Source organism: Monodon monoceros, unplaced genomic scaffold (assembly GCF_005190385.1).
Source record: "Monodon monoceros isolate NGI ecotype Baffin Bay Population unplaced genomic scaffold, NGI_Narwhal_1 Super_Scaffold_16, whole genome shotgun sequence".
Lineage (NCBI taxonomy): Eukaryota > Metazoa > Chordata > Mammalia > Artiodactyla > Monodontidae > Monodon > Monodon monoceros.
In genome coordinates this window covers 63,017,953-63,039,996 of record NW_021703772.1, presented here as the reverse complement: position 1 = coordinate 63,039,996, position 22,044 = coordinate 63,017,953, and the positions used below count along the sequence as shown (strand labels likewise).

The 22,044-nt window shown below is 40.1% G+C and overlaps 1 protein-coding gene across 2 annotated transcripts; it reads left to right on the top strand.

The window, feature by feature from the left end:
* The first annotated feature begins 7,020 nt into the window (after window positions 1–7,020).
* G6PC2 (glucose-6-phosphatase catalytic subunit 2) lies at window positions 7,021–14,174 on the top strand. Of its 2 annotated transcripts, XM_029225916.1 has the most exons (5): window positions 7,021–7,328; window positions 7,904–8,013; window positions 10,442–10,553; window positions 12,599–12,714; window positions 13,508–14,174. In XM_029225916.1, exons 1-5 carry the CDS (start codon window positions 7,111–7,113, stop codon window positions 14,017–14,019), a joined length of 1,068 nt encoding a protein of 355 aa, XP_029081749.1. In that variant the 5' UTR covers window positions 7,021–7,110; the 3' UTR covers window positions 14,020–14,174. The 2 variants fall into 2 exon arrangements, with proteins under 2 accessions (XP_029081749.1, XP_029081750.1); XM_029225917.1 differs by lacking the exon at window positions 12,599–12,714 and having other exon boundaries at window positions 7,111–7,328; window positions 13,508–13,532.
* The last annotated feature ends 7,870 nt before the right edge of the window (window positions 14,175–22,044 follow it).

Here is a 22,044-nt window from a genome sequence, read left to right as displayed (position 1 = left end):
CCCCAAACAAAAGATTTTTTTTAATCTAGTTGTTAAGAGGAAAAAAGGCATTAAGACAAACAAATTGTGCTGAGGAGACTGGAGGACTGAAGATATTTCTGAAGAGACTGAGGAAATGAGGGGATCCTGGGCATAAGCACCACGGACAGTGAGTGGATGGGATCCCAGTGAACCTTACGTTCTACTTAACTTGTCTGAGTCAGGGATGCCGTTGAGAATCTTGTGAAAGCTATGGCCTTCTTCAAAGAAATGTGCACATGCACTAATATTTTGCATATGATTTCAAGAAGTTCAACGACCTCTAAATAAATCAAATTCAGGTAAGGGACCCCTAGCCTACTGACCAGATTTGGCTAATATTAGACCCCAAAGCACACACTCCTAAAGATTTCTTTTGTTCAGACATGCTGTTACTGGCACATGTCAGTTGACTAGCAGAGTTCTAGTCATCGTACAAAACATGAACAGAACATGTTAAATGCAGAGTTCTACCACAGCAGGAAGAAAAGGTATTGATCCTAAAGGGGATGGTGGTTGGCTGTACAATTTTCTGAAGCCCCTCATTATGTGGAGCACACCTGGCTTGATTCCGAGATACAACGGTGAACAGTACGGATTTGGGTCTGCTCCCTTCGAGTTGTCTTTGCTCTCAGGCTATAGGAGAAGGTTGACGTTTGTGACTGATTCAAAGAGTGAGCTCAATAAGTATTTAGTGTGAGGGTGGGACAGAGGCAAGGAGAGAGAGAGAGGAAGAAGGAGAGAGAAAAGGGAGAGAGGGAGGAAGAGGCAGAGGTGTCACAGTGCAAAGGAGAAGCAACAGAAGAATTGAGTGGAAGACTGAAATCTTATCACTTTGCCCTACTTCTACTCTACTCTGATCAAGAATCTCACAATTGGAAGTCAACTCCATTTATACACATTATTTTGCAAAATAAGAAAAACTAATGTTAATTATAGGTAAGATTTTTGGGGTGTCTACCATGGGCCTTAGATAAAAAAAGAAAGAAAATGAGATTATAAAAGGATGAATGCCAGAACACACTAAGCCTACATCCACGGGAAAGAGTGGGATAGTATAGGCCCCAAATGAGGTAATTGAGAGAAAATGCCTTAGGGTAGAAGTGAGAAAGTTCTATAAAGAAGGGTAAACTACACATAGGATGCACAGGAAGAGTATGGTGCCTTGTATCAAGGGAGAGGTGAATTAAGATGGAGCTTCTAAAATTTAATGCGCATAAGAACCACATAGGAAGCTTACCAAAATGCACATATCTGGACCATGTTCCCAAAGAGTCTGATTAGCTGATCTGGACTGCGCCTGGTAATCTGCATGCAGGTGGTCCATAGACCACACTTTGAGAAAGACAGCCTGAAAAGGAGGAAGAGGAAACTATCCATTTTTGGATCTTGATCTACAGAGCTTAGAAATGGCTTTGCTCCATCACTTGGTGAATCGATCTGGGAGAAACCTTGAACTCTACCAACCCTTTACTTCGAAATGACCCAGCTTATCAGGCAGGCTCCGTTATTGGTGGGAAAAATCCACTCAAAGATTATTAGTACCAAGAAGAACCAACCTCCTGAATCTCCCTCCTGCTGTGACCCACATAGGAAAAGTTCTGGGGAGCATCTCCACCCCAAGCAACGGGTGGCAGATGGCAAACTGAGGAGGACCAAGGAAATGCTTTAAAACGGGGTTCCCACAGGAACAAAATCATAAACACGTATAAGTACTGTAGAGCTGGAAGTGAATAGTTTACAGGTACAATGGGTCAAGTAAGCACTGTTCTCCTTTTCATCATGTGTTCCATTTTAAAATTTTTTAGGAATTGCTTTTAAAATTGAATTTAATTTTATAATTATGTAAACTATTTACATGGCTTCTAATTCAAATCTAAAAAATAAGTGTATTGGAAGAAATTTAGTTTTTCCCATTCCCTATACTCTATTCCCTTCTCTCCTTTATAGATAACCTTAAAACATTTAAAATTGTTTATTCTTCTATTATCTTTAAACATAAGCAGATGCTTACAAATATTACTCTTTTCTTAGATAAACATTTTACATAATTTTCTCTACCTTAAAGGAGCTTTCCTGATCTGGACACCTTATAACATCGTCTCTGTGGAAAAATGCATTCGAGTTTAGATTAACTGCCTCTGTATAAGTTAGCAGTCATATCAAGTTTTGTGACTTAATAAATCCATTCATTCAAGAAACATTTACTAAATAACTATAACAGGCCTAGGGTTAGTTCCAGATCTTGTGGGATCTAAAGCTTCTCTAATATTGGGTGCTCTCTTTAAGAAAAAGACTATAAAATTAGTATTACAACTTGCAGAAGCTCTCAGCAATAACCTGCCCTGCCAGGGGCCCACGCAAGATTCTCCAGCATCATGGGAAATCAGCCCCTGCATGGGCTTGTGCTAGGGACTGTACTGGTGGTTCGTATACACAGCAAACATGATCCCTTATTTTGTGGAGCTTGTACTGTGGTGCAGGAGCGAGAGATTAAACACATAAGCTCAAGACAAATATACAATTACAAATTGTAATTAAATTCCTGTTATGCGCTGAATTGCATCCCCCCAAATTCATATGTCGAAGTCTTAACCCACAGTACTACCGAATGTGACTATTTGGAGTTAGGGTATATAAAGAAGTAATTAAGTTAAAACGAAGTCATTAGGGTGGGCCTTAATGCAGTACGACTGTTGTCCTTATAAAAAGAGATTAGGACACATTTGTACAGAAGGAAGACCATGTGAGGACACAGGGAGAAGATGCCACCTGCTAGCCAAGGACGGAGGCCTCTGAAGAAATCAACCCTGCCAACACCTTGATCTCAGACTTGTAGGCTCTAATTTCTGTTATCTAAACCACCCAGTCTGGACTTCCCTGGTGGCGCAGTGGTTAAGAATCTGCCTGCCAATACAAGGGACACGGGTTCGACCCCTTGTCCGGGAAGATCCTGCATGCCGCAGAGCAACTAAGCCCGCGAGCCACAACTACTGAGCCCGTGTGCCACAACTACTGAAGCCCACGTGCCTAGAGCCCGTGCTCCGAAACAAGAGAAGTCACCGCAATGAGAAGCCTGTGCACCGCAACGAAGAGTAGCCCTCGCTCACCACAACTAGAGAAAGCCTGCGTGCAGCAACGAAGACCCAACACAGCCAAAAATAAATTAATTAATTAAAAATGAAAACAAAACACCCAGTCTGGTACTGCATATATTAGCCCTGGAAGACTAATACAATCCCTAAAAGAAAAGAGTGTTGGAGAGGAAGCACTATTACAGGAACGGTGAGGAAGCTGATCAGAGAAGGCAACTCTGAGAAAGTTCATAGAAGCTAAGATGTGAAAAGACGAAAAATGATGAACTATGGGGAAGAAACCGATTTTGCAGATCCTGTTAAAAGGCAAAAGAAATCAAGGTGCTTTGCTTTGGTTAATTATCCCACAGTCTACAGAACCAGATGGTCCCCAGGCGACAGTCTTCTAAAATTATCCACCTAAGATGAAAAGCTAATGTGCAGCCAACTTCCGTACAGTCCACAGACTCTGAAGGACTGAAAGAGCAGGAAGTTGAATTTTTAATTATAAGACACAATGTATTGATATCATTCACACCTTGATTTAAGGATGTTTCTGAAGAAAATGCATATGATGAAATATGTAGCTCAAACACTTCTTAGAAAAAGAATAAAACAATGTCCTTCCTTATGGTTCATTAAAGAGATTATGGAAATTATAGAACCTGAATATGCAAAAACAAACAAGCCAGGAGCACAGACTCTGATTAGTCAAGGCTAATGCCTCACAGAGTAGTGATATACTTGAATAAATTGATTTGTCCTTGGCAAGGAAGTGTATGTCTTCATTTTAACTCAGTGAATAATAAGAATTATAGAATCACAGGATAGACATGGGAGTCCCTTATTTCTTGGTGGGATGCCACATAAACTACTTCTGACATATGCTTATTCAATTTGTCTTGTGAAAGACTGAACATACAAACGGACAATGGCTGGACCAAATATCACAACAGAACTTTGACCACAGCCTCTGAAGCAAAATGCCAAGAATGGTCAGGACTTGGTCAGTGACTGTTAGCTTCCCTATTTTTTGCCCCTGGCTTCAACTCAGGACCAACCAGAGAAAACAAAATATGTTTCCCAAACCAATCACCTAAGATGCTCTGTTTCTTGTAAACTCCTCTCTAGCTTGCCCATGCCAACAACCTCCTATCAGAACATACCTGAGGCCTTCCTTCTTTTCACTATAAAGTGTTTCCACTCCTCTGCCCATTTTTGAGTTTGTGTCAGATGCATGAGATGGTGGCTGACTCTTGCTATAGTGAGCAGAATAGTAAATAACCTCTGTTTGCTCTCATTTGGGTGGCTTTAATTTATTTCTATACATGACTGTTCCCAGAGAAGAAAATGTGTGCTGGGTCCCAGGGCCATCAGTAGAGGATGGGAATCAGAGCCCCCTTCAAGCCCTGAGGTGCCCACCTTCATGCCGCTCGATATTTCCTTCAGGGAAGATGTCAGTGACTGGGAAGGTAAGAATAGCCACTGAATCCCCACTGTGTCCCTGCTGTCAAATGATGGGATAAGCCAGCCAACAATTCAAAGTGGTGAATGTATCTGTGAAGTTCTTAGTGATCAAGCAGCTGGCCAGATGTGCTTCAGTGTCAACCAGTCATGATCCAGGTAAACTGGAGTTCTGGGTGGTTGAAAACATTTGAAACAAGCTGGTTATAGCATCAGCTTTTATTCACTTTGCAGCTGTTTAAAAATCTCACCAATGTTGGCCTTGAGCAACCCAGCCAAGGCTTAGACTAAGAAGAAACATTGCTCTGGAAACAAAATTTCATCTCCAAACAGGGCTCCTGCACTAAAGAAATGACCTGGGGCAGGTTACTTGTTCATTTCCTCATCCCCAAAATGAGGATTACTAGACCTCTGTGAAGTTAAAATTGGATAATAAGATGGAGTACTTTTAAAGGTAAATAATTGGCAGAGCATAAATGCAAGACATTCTAAAGCACAAATGAGTTTTCAGCACAATTGATTTTATCCCAGCGTTTATATCACTCGGATTCAGATTAGCACACTACTGGCAGAAGGAGGGTGAGTGTAATTCATGGGCTGCCTGAGGGAAGAGCAAAATGTGGGGAGAGCCAGGGGTGGCTGACTACTCCCTGGTTCTCCTCCCACTGCAATAAGAATAATAAAGGAGACTGGTAAGGCTCTCACTGTGGACAGAGATTAATATTCATTTCCTGGAAGCCTTGTAAAGTCACTTTCTGAAAAATGACCTGGTGCCATTTGCCATCCCACTTAGTGACTATCAGACCCGAGTTCTCATCCACAGAAACCAGGCTGTATTTTAAGCTCCTTCCAGGTGAGCAGCCCAGGAAACTCAGTGAGCAAAGTTGCCATCATTACGTCCTGTTTTATGAGGAGTGCATTTCAACTGCCACCATTGCTTCACCTCTTCTGGAAATTAGGGTGGTTTATTCTTTAATTCTAGAGATAGATTCTCTGAAGCCTTGATAACAAGATAAATCACTTAGTGCAAAAATCGAATTTGACAGGAAATCCAGTTACACCCAATAGCTGACATATTAAATGTCACTGAAGTTTCTTTCAGGTTGACTTTTGGCATAGAGAGGGGCTTAAGATCAAAAGGAGAACAGGTTATATATGAATGTTTTATCCCAGTGATTCTTAACCCTGACTGCACATTGCAATCATTTGGAAAGTATTTTTAAAATGTCAATGCCTAGGTCCCATCACCAGAAATTTAATTTATCTGGGGTAGGACAAAGACGTGAGAAGCACCCCAAATTGACCCCTTGATTAATGGTCAATCAAGACATTTCCTCTAGGAGAAGCCACAGAGCCTGGGGAGGTACCTGTAGACACCGGATCCCCGTAGCAAGATGCCGTTAAATGATGGGGCAGGGCTCCAAGAGAAGCTCAAAGTGATACTTAACAGCCTGTGAAGAAGATGCCTAAGTGGCTGGGAGTAGCAAAGACAACACTATGAATGGTAAAATAAGTCAGGTTACCTACCTCCACCTTCCGCCACCTGGTGGGGCTTGATAGCTTTCACAGGCATCCTCGCAGAGAAAACTTTGCTCTCTGAAATCCAGCATGTCATTTCTGACTTGGATTCATAGTTCCTTTTGAGCTGCCCTTCTGTTTATTCCCAATCTATGTGTTTGTTTTGGTGCTTCCCAGGTACTCGTAATGCACGCTCTGTTTTCAGCAAACCATTTTCCTGATTGGTCAAAAGCCTTTTGAAATCTGTCACGTGAGCAACTCTCCCGTGCTCTCAAGTGTATTTTCTAGTCAATAAAAATATGCCTCATTCCTAACGGTTCCATTACCCAGGAGATCTACTACCCAGTGATCTCTAGCTCTGCTTTCTGGCTTCATGGTCAAAAAGCAACACATTTACTTCCAGATTTCATATATTCCATGTATTTCCTTCTCTGTTCCATATCCATCATATTATTCTCTTTGCTAAAGAAATCTCAAAATATTTTTTATTTAAAAGTCTGCAATCAGAAAACAATCTGTCGTATCATATAAATTTTTCATGCCCAGATATTTTCTCATCCATTTTCCTGAAAGACCCAATAAAATAGTCAAAGAGCCACAGTCTATTTTAAATTAAAATGCATGGCTTTAAGGGCTATTTGACATGCAGTAATTATTTGCATAGTCTTCTAGCCAAGCATAGAAATTGCTAATGTCTCTGCCCTTGAAGGAAATGAGCTGTGCAAAAAATTCCAAGCAAACATGATCCAACTGTTCACACAAAAGAGAGATTGCATAAGAAATGCATTGTGTCTCTACCCAAATTTCTCCTCTACTTGTCACAGATCAGCATGTACTTCACCCCTTTGGCACCAGTTAAAATCATAAACAGATGAGCTTCTCAGTAGAGGAGGGCAGACATGCCCTCTCCACAGATGGTCAGTATCACATGTTGCAGTAATGGCTGGACACGCCATGAAGGTACCATATAAAAACAGTGGGATTCAGAGAACTTCGGCTCCACTTGCTCTATGTGTAGAATTGCCTCTCTTTCAAGATGGATTTCCTTCATAGGAACGGAGTGCTCATTATTCAGCATTTGCAGAAGGACTACCGAGCTTACTACAGTTTTCTAAATTTTATGTCCAATGTTGGAGATCCCCGGAATATCTTTTCTATTTATTTTCCACTTTGGTTTCAACTTAATCAGGCAGTTGGAACCAAGATGATATGGGTAGCAGTCGTTGGGGATTGGTTCAATCTTATTTTTAAATGGTAAGCCTTCTGTTTTGTTTCATTTTTCCTAAAGCTTATTCTTAAATTTGTAGCTTGGTCTTAATGATCACATTTCAGATGTGTATAGTTTTACTTGGAAAATCTTTCAAACATACCAGTTAACTTGAAACACCTATTCCTAAATAGAACTTACATGAAGGCATAGAAACGTATACTTGATCTGACCTAGAAGAAAATTCCAAAAGCCTGTTACATATATGATGTGATTAACCAAGAAGTGAGTTAAACGAGCAGCATCATAATGAACAGATTGATAATCCCAGGAACCACTCTGATATTTCCAGTCAAAGTATCCTAAGCACCCAAGGACTTCCCCTGCAAGGAGAAATGTCCCTGTTTTTATTGGAACCTAGGATGCCCAAACTCCAAATGACTGTCATCCTCTGTATTGAGACACAGGCCAGAAAGCAAGTTCTTTCAAAGTCTTTTAATCACGAGTTTTCCCCATCAATGTTCTGCTTGACTCATTTTTATAGGAGAGAATCGTTGGTCTCCAATTAAGTAATGGTTGTATATTTAAATATATATGCATATTTATATTTCTTTAAATACAGGATATTATTTGGTCATCGGCCTTACTGGTGGGTCCAAGAAACTCAGATTTACCCAAATCACTCAAGTCCATGCCTTGAACAGTTCCCCACTACGTGTGAAACAGGTCCAGGTAAGCAATTATAGCAGCCGCAGGTTAACTAAAGATATTCCAATAGAGAGCCATTGTGCATGATTATCAGCTAATAACTATACGATTCCATAAAGCGTACTAAAGAAAATGTCATGCATGAGGATGCTAAAAGTTCATAAACAAAAATTGCTAATGAAAAGGACAAAAGTTTTATGAGTAAGAAAATTTCATTTTTTTTATTTGTAAAAGGGTTAATTAAGAGAATATTCCCCAAATGATTTTTTTTTTTTTTTTTGCTGTACGCGGGCCTCTCACTGTTGTGGCCTCTCCCGTTGCGGAGCACAGGCTCCGGACGCGCAGGCTCAGCGGCCATGGCTCACGGGCCCAGCCGCTCCGTGGCATGTGGGATCCTCCCGGACCGGGGCATGAACCCGTGTCCCCTGCATCGGCAGGCGGACTCTCAACCACTGCGCCACCAGGGAAGCCCCAAATGATTTTATAGTTGGTGTTTTTTAGAAAAATGTCATGGTTTGATACTGAAACAAACAAAAAACAATTAGCTAGAACAAATTACCCCACAACTATATTAAAATTCTAGAAATGTAGCTTTATCTGCTGCTGTGCAATTTTCAAAGTTATTATAGATCTTCTGAGAATCACATGAATGAGGAGACAATAGACACAGTTTCCGTAAGAAAGATAAGGACTTCCTGGTATTACTATTGCCTATAGAAATTCTCTCTAAGCTTATAATTATTTCTTTTAAATTTCTTTTTTCTCTTGTGTATACAGTATATAAGTAGACTTCTTGATCCATTTTCTTTTTTATTATAAGATTCTGTATGAGTGTAAAATCTTTACTATGGGAGTTGAGTTTAAGATTTTTAAAAAGGTTTTTAAATATATATATATATAAAGGTAAACTACACGTTGTTTTAATTTCTAAGACTGTGTTATATTGTACCTCACCACAATTTGTTACATAGACTAAAATTCTTGGCATTTGACATCCTGAGACTAACCCTGAATACAGTCAATGTGTAAGTTCCTAATAAGTTTTCTGAATATCTTTATTTTTTGCTCTCATAAGAGTAGACATCCATCTGTTATAGTACTTACCAAACTATATTATAGTTAATTCTTTAATATCTGGCTCCTCCAATAGACTGTGCATTCCATCATGTCAGGGCGGTGTGTATTTTATCTTTGTGAAAGCAATGTGGGATGGATGGATGAATGGATGAATGGATGGATGGATGGATGGATGGATGGATGGATGGATGGATAGCCTTTCAGACAATTGAAATGGTACTTTGGTTTACCCCAGAACTTCCCAGCATGTGTTCTGTCTTATGAGACATTTTCTGAAAAAAAGAAAAGAAAAGAAAAGAAAAGAAATAATACATTTTACATTCACTCCTTGAAGATTTACAAGTCATGAAGCATATAAAAGGCTCTGAAAATTCCTGTTTAAGAAATAGACTTGAAAGAAACAGATCTATAAGAAATAGATTAGTCTTTATTTAACTTAGTGTTTTTCAAAGAGACTGGTGTTGGGCTTTCCTGGTGGCGCAGTGGTTGAGGGTCCGCCTGCCGATGCAGGGGACGCGGGTTCGTGCCCCGGTCCGGGAGGATCCCACATGCCGCGGAGCGGCTGGGCCCGTGAGCCATGGCCGCTGAGCCTGCGCGTCCGGAGCCTGTGCTCCGCAACGGGAGGGGCCACAGCAGTGAGAGGCCCGCATACCGCGGAAAAAAAAAAAAAAAAAAAGAGAGACTGATGTTTAACCTGAATGAATCTCCCCTTGGTAAAAACTCAGGGAGGACATCAAAGTAAAGTGATTTTTTAAAAAATATCAAGCAACATGGGAAAGGCATTCTGGGAATAGAAAGGCTACCTGTCTGCTGATTTCTTCTGCCAGGATTAATACCCCTTTATAGCTTCCCTCATCCTTTTAATGACAAAGACTCCTGCAGCGGCCAGCCAAAAGATAGGCATGGGGGTAGCTGTTGGTACCCAGCAGTCAGTTGGTAAATCAGACATAGCAATGATAGCCTTTAGATGTTTGACTTTTCAACCCAAGGAAAATAAGCTGATTCAAGATCCAATCCAAGTACTTCAGTTTTCTCATCAATTAAAAACAATTAGATATGAAGAATGACTAAGGATGTGGCAGATTTTCTGATGCAACAGCCTGAGTTCTTACTTACCCTTGAACATTTTGATTTCTGGACTTTGATGAACTTGAATAACCTGGGGAAAATTTTTGAAATAGTATTTTGAGGCTCAATTTGACTCGGTTTTCTTTATTTCTACCTATTTCTAAACATTACATAGAGCCTGTGCCCTGTGGCTTTTTTTTCTGAGTTATTTGTAATTTTCATGGCTAATGTGCTATTCTATTGTCCATTTCTGATAGCGATACCCTATTAACCACCTTTCAAATGGATTGCCACTTTCTTGTTGCAGGAAGTCCATCTGGCCACGCAATGGGCTCATCATGTGTCTGGTATGTCATGGTGACAGCTGCCCTGGGCCACACCATCAGTCGGATGGATAAGTCATTCACCACTCTGCACAGGTCAGCTTTGCTCCAGTCTCTGTAGCCCTGGAACATGACAGTTTCAAACACAGAAAGTCTTTTGAAAAATTCAGCTTAGTGTATTTTTAGTTATTGAAATGTGCTTATTCAATTCTATCATATCCAAAATAGCAAAATGAATAGAAAATTAAGATTCTGCTTTAAGATAATACCTTAATTAGTTCACAGCAATTACATTATAGGGTTGGATATGTTTAATTGGTTAATGACTTTCTAAATGTGCCTTTGGGTACATTAATACAATAATCCATAATACAATAATACAATGTAATCCATAATACAATAATCACTTTGGTAGCTCACAAATAGGTCATCTAAAATTATATAATGATGTATTTTTGCATGCACATTCCCTTGCTTTAAGATTAACTAGACATTTTGAGAAGCATCATTCCCCTTGAATGTATCCGTTACTTTCGTATGCTTTCTTCTTTGAACAGCCAATGATTTTGAAGTCAATAAAATATATTCTAGCTTTAAAGACTATGCAACCTTTTAAATTAAAAACATTCTAGAGACAAACTTAAATTTGAATGTTAGTAGATTTAACGTTAGTAGATTAATAACATTCCGAAAGGCCTAGACCTTTAAGATTATTCAAAATTTTTGTAGAAATTAGACTTTTTCCTTCTTTTCTTTCCTGATATACTTTATCATTAAAACAATTCTGAGCACCACTTTAATCATAAATTATTAGGCTACCTGAGATAAGATTTGTCAGTTAATTGCATAAAAAATACTGAAACGTACACCATTATATAAGTTATTTATAATAAAAAATTTCCAAGATCCATCTCATATTCTACTTTTTAGAGCAATATTGGGTAATATACAAAACAAGTAACCAAAGGAATTTGGGTATCTTTAAAGTTTATCCTGATGAGACTGTGACCTGTATGCCTTAAGGTATTCATTATCTCAAACAACAACAGTAGAGAGTTGTTGTAATTTAAAGAAATTAGCATTTTCTATCCGTAGACAGTTTTTCAAAGTAGGAATCTAGCTAAGCCTCACCTTTTCTCTGTTAGTTCATTTGCTCCTCCAATTCCCAAACCTGGAAAATCATTTGTTTCTTCTAAAAAGAAATTCTCTTGACTCCTCTTTGATTCTTATAACTGCAACATTTCCTTCAGCCATCAAAATGTACTGAGTGCCTACACCTTACCTAAACATTACCACACCCTTATTGATTCTTCTTCCATATGGATAACTCCTGCTTACTTTCTCTTTGAAAGTCTTGTTTCTCTCTATTCCTTAATTTTTCAGTAATCAAAGTTTGGTCCAATTATCAGGAACAAATCATTCAGAACACTCAAGGATTCCTAGAACTCATTATTGCTAATTCTTTTTTTATTAAAATGATGAGCATTGCTTGGATTTAAATATTTTTATAAGTTTTCTGCACACTGCTGCTTCTAATCCAAGACATATAACCCATAGGTCACTTTTCTGTTCCTTATTTTCTGTGTGTCAAAAAACAAGGAGCCAGGACTCTTGAGAGTCTGTGAAATTAAACCCAGTGAAAACTTGCCCTTGATGGAATGCTCATGTGTTTTCATCAGCGTGGCAGCTGCCTCTCCAGTGAGTTTTCTTCAAGCAAAGAGAGGCTGAGAGAGGAAAGAGGAAGCACATATGACAAGGAGCAAAAAATATATATAATTCATTCTTGATCGTTGTGGACATTAATAATTCCCCCAAACTTGAATTTCCCCTACTTCATTAAAATAATTATCAGGATGCCAAGTTGGCTTCCTTTTATAGCATTTATTAAAAATCTCAGGATATAGCACTGGTTAAGTTTAATGCATTGATGAATGTAGAAACATCTGTTAAAGCTTTTCAAATCCTATGGAGTACATAGAAAAAAATTTTTGGAAGAAAAAACTCTAGAATCATGATATTATATCACAGCTAGAAGATTCCTCTGAGAAAGATCATCTGGTGTCACTTCCCCCGCCCCCCGCATTTTTATGAATGATACAATTTCTTTGCCTTTTATGCTTGTATCTATTCTTCCATCGTAGACTCACCTGGTCATTTCTTTGGAGTCTTTTTTGGTTGATTCAAATCAGTGTCTGCATCTCCAGAGTATTCATAGCAACACATTTTCCTCATCAAGTTATTCTTGGAGTAATTGGTGGTAAATATGATCACTTACCTTTAGTTGTGTCATTGAATGCTTTAGTGTCCTTTGTTTTATGTTGACTCTCTCTGCTAATGTTCCCCAGTCTCAGGTAATCCTATCAAGCCACTGATACTTAATGCTACCCTGGGAGCTTAAGGGGTTCCACACACCTCTCAAATTCTCCATGGACACAGTGGCACATCCTCACTCAGTAGGATAAACCCATTTCCTCTTCGTGAGATGGGCTTCTCTGAAGTGTGGCTAGAGCTGAGTCCAAGTCTTAAACCACTACTTAGGACGGCGTGCTTGTGTCTCGGTTTGGGGGACTTAATTAGGCCTTCCAACCTGCACACCATGCCATTCTCTCTGAAACCCCTGCAGTGATTATCACCTGACTGTGGACTTCATTCGGCAGCTGCTTTGTATTTCCAAGGCAGCGTTCACCGTGACTGAGTTTACACTGTTCAGTCCCATGTACCTTTTGAAGGCTCTCTACGTTAATTGGCTGTGGCAATTGAAAAATGAATTGCAAGCACCTAGATCAGTGCTCTGCCTGTGAAGTTGTTGTCACTCAGTGCCCTGGACTCCTGACCCATGCCCCTGCACTAAGGTGGATGGTGAAAAGACATGGGGCAAGTGTGGTTTTAGTTACTGCCTTAAAAAAAGGCTTTGGAAAATGGATAGAACCTAGGTTTCTACAGCCCTTTATCATTGAAAACTATGGCTAAATTCTTTAATGCAGAGAGGAATAATTCCTGAGAGGTTCAAAGGCAGACAGTTATCTTCAGTGTCTCTTTCCAATCCCCAGGCATGCTTGTGGCAGAGGCCTTTGAACACACTCCAAGGATCCAAACGGCCAGCCTGAGCACATACTTGAAGACCAACCTCTTCCTCTTCCTGTTTGCACTTGGCTTTTACCTGCTTCTCAGACTGCTTGACATTGACCTGCTGTGGTCTGTGCCCGTAGCCAAGAAGTGGTGTGCCAACCCTGACTGGATCCACATTGACACCACGCCTTTTGCTGGACTCGTGAGAAACCTTGGGGTCCTCTTTGGCTTGGGCTTTGCAATCAACTCGGAGATGTTCCTTAGGAGCTGCAGAGGGGAAAACGGCTATAGGCTGAGCTTCCGGCTGCTCTGCACCCTGGCCTCGTTGACCACACTGCAGCTCTACCATTTCCTCAAGATCCCGACTCACACGGAGTATTTATTTTACATGCTGTCTTTCTGTAAAAGTGCGTCCATCCCACTGACTGTGGTTGCCCTGATTCCCTACTGTATTCATATGTTAATGAAACCAAGTGAAAAAAAGATTAATTAGAGTTGTGCGGAGGGTTAGTGCCGTGTGGCCCCAGGGTGACCCTCCTCCTCCAGTGAGACCACAGGGCAGGGAGAGACTGGAAGCTTCCATTCGGAGGTCACAAAATGGCGGCCATAGGACCCAATCCATTCACATGTATGATTAGTTTGGCCTTCGGGGTGGTCTTTTTTTTTTTTTTTTTTCCTATTTTAGATTAGTTGCCAACATTTAAAACCAGGATATTTGACACAAACACCTGAATTTCTGTATTTTCCCAAAAAATCTGACAATATGGTAACACAGGGCCTGCATTCCCACCTGGAGACAATCCACTGTTGCTGACTGCCCCCAGTAGGAGACATGCTCTTTGCAGGCTATCACAGTTTTCAGTACCCTACAGGCCCCCCAGTATATCTTAAAGTCAGGCTGCTTCTGGCTCCTGTGGGCATTTTAACAGCAATCAAACCTGATCCTCTCAGTGTTCAGATAAGGAAATAGAGGTTTATTCAGGTGAAAGAACTCACCGTTATCACACCACCGTCAGAACAGGAATTAGAACCCAATCTTCTGACACGTATTTCCATGACACCATGTTTTGTTTCTTCAAGAGGTAAAAATCTGTAAGAATGAATGCTTTTACATAGGTTCTATGATGTTTGCCATGTAAATCAGCTATTTTTTCAGAAATGACATTAAAATACCATATGCTGTTTGACTTAGACCATGCAAGCAGGGTCTTGATGGGGCCAGCAGTAGCTCTAGTTATGGTTACATATCCACAGGAAAGGAAACAGGCCAGGTTACTGTCTGGACTTGAATCTCTGCTTAACTCCTGGTCTCTGTTTTATGGTAGTGCTTTCCAATATTTTAATAAATTCTGCTGAAGATGTTCGGCTTAGAACATTATTTATCCCCCAAAGGTTTATCTCTTCACTATGACATCCTTATACTTTATTTTTAGGAGCTAATCTTTCAAAACCAGGGAAATCAAGTGCCTTTCTTAAGGCCATGCTCTAACCCAGGAAAACTATGAAATGCTTATATCTATTAGCTAGGTTCTGTGTGTACTGAACTGTGATGAAAAGCCACAGCTTTATTTCAGAAAATTATTATTGATGGAATATTAATATACTAAAAATTTTTCAGTAAAGTTTTTTTCCCCTCATTGGACCTAGTAATTCTGGACTTTAAGTTGATAACTAGGGAATTCCCTGGCAGCGCACTGGTTAAGAATCCACCTGCCAATGCAGGGGTCACGGGTTCGACCCCTGGTCCGGGAAGATCCCACGTGCCACAGAGCAACAAAGCCCGTGCGCCACAACTACTGAGCCTGTGCTCTAGAACCTGCGAGCCACAACAACTGAGCCCCTGTGCCACAACTACTGAAGCCCGCGTGCCTAGAGCCCGTGCTGAGCGACAAGAGAAGCCACTGCAACAAGAAGCACGCGCACGGCAATGAAGAGTGGCCCCCGCTCGCCACGACTAGAGAAAGTTCACACGCAGCAACGAGGACCCAATGCAGCCAAAAATAAATAAATAAATAAATAATAAAATAAATTTAAAAAAAGAAAGAAACCGCTTAGGCAGCAAGAAGGAGAGCTTCTCACAGCCTTGGCGAAAATGCCTGCCTTTAATAATGATGGAAAAGACTCTTCTGCTTCCAATTTATTTGCCAAAACTAAGTGGAATTGAGCTTATTTGACTTAACTGTAACTATAACCATATTTTCATAATGTCCACATATCTACATATTCAGAAGAAAAATGTCAATATCATGAGCTTTCAAGACGAGAAAATCTAGACAAGTGACTTGAGAAACATACATTTGAAAAGATATGCAAATTAACAAGAAGAGTGTGGAATCCCTTCCCTTTGACAACATTTTGAATGGATATCTGCCTTAGCGGGTTAAGTTGATGCCTTCTCTATGCCTATTTCAGTACAACAGAAGGGTGATTTAAAAAATTACTATAAGGTGCCCTTTAAACTCAAAGTTATATCTCTAAATGCTTTATATTTATTCACACCCTGTAAATAAATTCAAGATCAAACTGGTACATATACATACAAAAAAAACTTGGTATAAGAGAAAGTCAAAAGACTTGGTATTTAAAATGTGAGTCATTTCTTAAGGATATGAAGACTCTATATTCCAGCACGTCAGTTGAACTTTCTGCAATGATGGAAATGTTCTGTATCTGTATGGTAGCCACAGCTATTAAACTCTTGAAACACAGCTAACACAACTGAGGAATTGCATTTAAAAATTTTATTTACTTTTAATTAATTTAAAGTTAAATAGTCATATGTGTCTGTGGCTACTGAATTGGATAACACAGATCAAGTCCCAAAGTGCTTTCCCTGAAAAAAAAAATTTTTTTATGTTGTCACCTGTACCACATGCCTGTGAGACAGCATGAATCAATATTAACTGCTTTATTCTATATGGAGAAACTGAGTTGTCAGTGGTTTGTTGGCGGAACATGGACAAGGTATGTTTATTCCAACCAGGAGATCTTTTGATTAGCCCATGGATGTTACTTTCCAGATGAAAAAAATAATAGTTACTGTCAACAGGTTCAAAACATGCATGGTGATAAGTAATTCCCATTGTGATCTTCACACATTTTAAAAGAAATTTTAACATGTGTGGTAACTGACACGAAACATTTCTGGGGCTCGAAGGATTAAAGTGACCATAAAAACTTAATAGTAAACTCTGCTACATTTTCGAGAGAAATCCTCTGCAGATCTAGGAGTCTCTCTCTGTGCAGCTCTCTTGTCTTACTCTGTCCTGTGAGCTCTAACTGCCTTGGTGTCCCAGGACTCTTAGCTCTGTCACCTCAAATCAGGGAGTCTGAGTTCCCCCTCCCTGCACTGTGCCCCAGAAACACTTGAAGGGTCACAAAACTGAGTGGGGCTTTATCCAATATTCACACGGCTGGATGACTTTCTGACCAAGTTTTCCTGCTTGTCTGTGTCTCTCATACCCATATGCTGGATATCAGTACTTCTGAAGATATTCAAAATCTATTCAAAAAGGATCGCTGGTATCTAGTTGCACCTGAGGATTTGGCCCTTGTTGACTGACTGTCCTAGCCTCTCTGGAAATTGCAAATAGCATTCTGGAAGAATGGACCTCAACGCTGCCAAGAAACTAAGGTGGTGTTCCTAATTTTTCCTTCCCCTTACCTTTAAGGCTTTCTGATGGTGATTCCACACTAAAGGTAAAGTGGTGCTACTTGTTTATTTTTTGAAGTCTTCATTTTGTTTTTCTTAAAAAAAAAAAAAAACAGTTAACAAGAAAGGTCTGTAAGAAGCAACACTCCAGCAACTTCTGCCAAATGACAGCAACTCATAAGAAAATTCTAAGAATTAGAAACGCTTCCTTTTAGCTCTGCAGAGGACAAATGCAATTTATGTCAAATGTGAGGCTGATTTGGTGTGGAGTACTAATTACTGTCTTTGCTGTTCTTTGATGGAGATCACAGTAATGACTTGGAAGAAATCGCATCTCGTTTCTTTTGGTAGCACAGATGTGATTGCACTCAAGGAGGGAAGAAATTCAAAGGTTGAGGTTATAAAGGTTAACACAAAGCTAACTAATTATTTGGTTTTTAATTTCTTAGAATCTTTTCTTCGAACATTTTGCCAGGTGATTTCTGAATCTATCTTCTGCTCAAAAACTGTGATATTTTCCCCTCAAAACACTATGTCCTGAAGAAGCTGCTGGGGAAGGTAACGAGAAGAGTGGCAGCTGTGGTCCTGCCGAGCGGGATTTGTGGCACAGACCGGGGGCTGCCAACAGGAGCGATTGCTCTCACCCACCTTGGCCCATTTCCAGTGCTGGCCCAAGCGAGAGTAGAAACCACTGCCCTGGGACAACCTGGGCACTCCGCAGGAGGTGCAGTCCGCATATGTGCCTGGGAAAGTAACCCAGAGCTGATTAAGATGAAGAGCTTCCTTCTCCTCTAGCTCCCCGCTGCCTTCCATAGCAGTTGGGCCAATCACGCCCCAACTTCTGTTCAAAGACTTGACTTCTTGGAACAGGACTGGCCAGACTGTCATCCCTGCTCACACGCACTGCCATTAATGGAAGGGGTTTTCTAAAGGTGGGCATTGAGTTCACCCATCACTGCCTTTCTTAGATGCCGCTCTTGCCCTCAAACTCAGTAATTCTTCATTGAAACCATCTGATCCTCGAGATCTCTTTTTCTACAGAATCATTCCAAACTCCACCTTTTTATAACTTTTTTGAGTGAAAGAAATTGTAGAGGCCCTGCTGCCTTTCTATTTGAAGATTGCATTGACTTAACAAGGGGGAAGTCAACGTTCCTGTCCAAGTTTGTGAGATTTTTGTGTGCATCTTATCCTTTTAGCATTGGAGTATCGGTGCCCTGCTCATGCTGGCCAATCAAGAGATGGTGCCGCACATCCCTATATGGATCCCAAAAGGTGTCAGAACTCAAGGGGGCAGGTGCTAGAGAATTCACAGACAGATAGATGTACAAAAGACTTCTTGGAGTTTGGCAGCAAGCACCCGGGATGGAGTCCTTAGACTGGGTTCTAACCTGTCTCTGCGTCTAACCACTGGGATACTGGGAGTCCATTTAATGTTAGTGGATTCAGTTGACCAGTTTCTAAGATGAGGGGCTTAAAATGGGCTTAGAATGAAAGGTTCCTTCCAGCTCTGACATTCTGCAACTCTGAGGATTTCATTCAACAAAACTGGAAGAAGAGCTAGAGTACATTAAATTTTACTTACATGCAAATGAACAAGGCTGTAAATTCTAAAGTGTACTCCATTTTGTAATTTGCTACTTTAATAAACAATTTTAGATTTATGTAATACATTTAAGTCTTTAAAACATCCTATTCCTATTAGTATCTGAATTGTATCGCTATGAAAGGAGATGCATGGAGACGTGAAATAATGTAACTGATCTTAGAGGGCAAAATTATTCATATGAAAGTATTCACAGACTTCCTGCTCAAGTATCTTAACAAAAGAAATCCTGTAACTAAATCACCAGCTCCACTTCCCCTTCCTTAACATCGTAAAGAAGAAATTCTTCTTGCTGGAAGAGATACTAATGGGATATGTACAGTAACAGGCTGAGTGAGAAGGGAAACAAGAAAATTCACTCTGTGGGAGGAAGGGTTTAACCAACTTGCTATGTGAGGAAAGTGCTAGAACTTTGAAATAGCATCTTAGTAAGTTTGTTGTGGACTAATTGTGGATCTCTCAAAGAAATAAAGATAATATTTATTTTTTAATTCTATATGGCTGTTGAAATGTACTTCTTGAATACAACAAAAATTCTAACACCAAATTTTATGATGCCAAGGTTTTTGAGGATGACCGTGCTAAATTAAATTAGAGATTCAGTTCCACGTAGCTTCTAAAATCTTCTCAGACTCAAATAGGGCCCCTTCAGTCTTTGCTCTTTTTTCTCTCTAACCCCCTCTGTCCACCCACCTGACAAACACTTATTAAATGCCTTTAGGTGCTAGAGAATCAAGGATAAGTTCAATATAGGCCTTTCCCTGGGGTAGATCCCCACGGGCTGCAGGCTCTGGGTAGACTCCAGGGATATCTCTGGCCTGTGGGCTTGGAAGGTTTGGATTGACACTGTCTCCAGCTACAAATTAGCTGGTAACATTATTCCCCATCTCTTCTAAACCCCTGCCTGCCCCCCTTTCAAATTCATCCTCTTCTTGAATCACTTTCTTTTCGACTCTGGCTATATCTTGCCAATGGAATCCAGATCGTTCCCAGTCTGAGACCAATTTTATAATGGGAGAAGATGAGAAAGCATAATCACAAAACACTAAGTTTCTAAGTAAAGGCCTCATTCACTTAAAGTGTAATAAAGCAGGGTATATGGTATGTTCCTGAAAAACCACTAGAATGAGCTGCAAAGGACATCCATCCAGTGACATCTCCTTCTCATAGCTGTGACTTCTGCAAAAAGACTGAGTAATTTCTTCTTTCACTCAATGTTTTTGGAATACTTCTGGATATAAAAGTCATATTTTGAGGTCATTTGTGCACACATCAATACTTCAACATTGCTCTATTGTCTTTATACTTATGTTTCAACATTTTTTATTAATAAAAATCTAAGTGTATCTACTGAGTGTGTTAATCCATAATCAACAACAAAAACTACAACTATGACAAACTACTTCAGTAGCTTATACAAGTGAGAGGTGTTTTTTTCTTGTGTAACAGGTTGGCTGGATGTGGGCAGTCCAGGCTGCAACAGCTGCCTAAGGATGTCCAGGAATCAGGCTCTGTCTCTCTTCCTGCTCTGCCATCCATAGTGTGTGGCTTCTATCCAAATGGCCACAGCATGGCTGCTGTGCATCCAGGAAAGAAGAGAGGGGAATGCAAATGGGCTTTCTTAACCCAGGCTTTGTTCCAGAAGGGAAAGCCTCCATAGAGACTTGTGTCTATATTTCATTGACCAGAACAGTCACATAGCTTACCCTAGCTGCAGAGGAGTCTGGGAAGGTAAATATTTTACTTTCCAACCTCTGAGATAGAGGCCCCTCTATCTCAAGGGGTAAGCAAGGGAAGGGGTGTAGGATTGGGTGTCAACCTACAACTTCTTACGTATATAACAATGAATGCAACTTACAGCTGCCTTCCTCCTCTGCAACCTACTAAATGGTTTCACAATAACACACAAAAATTATGAAGGCAAGATGCTTTCTAAATTATGAAATGCTTTGTGAATGTTACTATGGGGTATATTTAAATGATTAATTGAATTTTCAAACTCTAAGGTTGTTTTGTTTTGTTTTGTTTTGTTTTTGTGGTACGCGGGCCTCTCACTGTTGTGGCCTCTCCCGTTGCGGAGCACAGGCTCTGGATGCGCAGGCTCAGTGGCCATGGCTCACAGGCCCAGCCGATCCACGGCATGTGGGATCCTCCCGGACCCGGGCACGAACCCGTGTCCCCTGCATCGGCAGGCGGACTCTCAACCACTGTGCCACCAGGAAAGCCCTCTAAGGTATTTTATGAAAACATTGCTCGTCTCTTACTTTGATTCCATACTTGATATACCAGGAATATATACTCTCAACCAGTAAGATAGCACAATTTTCTTTCTTTTCTGTAGTCATTCTTAACTGTAGACACTAGCTCTGGGTCACCTTCAGTGAACAGCTCCCTTTCTATCTCCAGCTATTCTGTTCTTCTCACATCTATCTCTTTGTATCTGAGAGTAGGAGCTGTACCTGAATTACAGGAAGGAAGGAACTGCCAACTCACTGACTGGCTATATATTCTTCTTCCTTTTTCTACTGCACAGTTTGTCTTAGCGCTGATTTATTGGGTTGAGTAGTTGCATCCAGACAGCTACATGCCAATCACGCGTACCCTGGTTACTCATTATGAGCCTTAGGATACCATACAACTCACTAATGAGCACATTATAATGTTGGCCAGTGCTAATTAGATGATAATCATGTGCATTGCTTTATTTACAGTCTATCCATTTAAATTAATTTGACATTTAATTGAATACAGTGTGAAAGAAATTGGAATTGTGTTTCAAATTTCGTTTAAGTTAATTTCACCTGACGTCTCTTATAGGCAGGTGAGATTATTCACTTGATCTGGAAATTTTCAGCAAATACAAATGGACATAATGCTTATTTTATAATGGCACACACGCATATGTAAATTTATCTCAAAATGTGTTTGGAAACAGCAACCAAATTTGCAATTTTTTATCTCCACTAATATCCTTATGTGCTCTGACTGCAGAGAGATTCTGCATGCATAAGAGATATTAATAGATCCAACTCTTAGTTGGAAACATGAGGCAGGATCCTAAAACAACCTGAATAGAATATTCTGATATTATCTTAGGATAGGAAACTTACATTTAATTCATGAATAAATATGTGGCGAACTATACCTAATTATGATCCTATGTATTTTCCTCTTTCAGGACATAGCATCAAAAAATTAAAGGATCGACCTTTTTAAGTGAGTGTATGATTGCCAAAAAATTGCATGCATGACTGCACTAC

What these genes read in the sequence shown, in the direction of transcription:
- G6PC2 (XM_029225916.1), top strand. Translation starts at nt 7,111, where the DNA reads ATGGATTTCCTTCATAGGAACGGAGTGCTCATTATTCAGCATTTGCAG. An exon ending in TTCAATCTTATTTTTAAATG is followed by an intron (nt 7,329 to 7,903) that starts GTAAGCCTTCTG and finishes CTTTAAATACAG; the next exon opens with GATATTATTTGGTCATCGGC. An exon ending in TATTCTTGGAGTAATTGGTG is followed by an intron (nt 12,715 to 13,507) that starts GTAAATATGATC and finishes TCCAATCCCCAG; the next exon opens with GCATGCTTGTGGCAGAGGCC.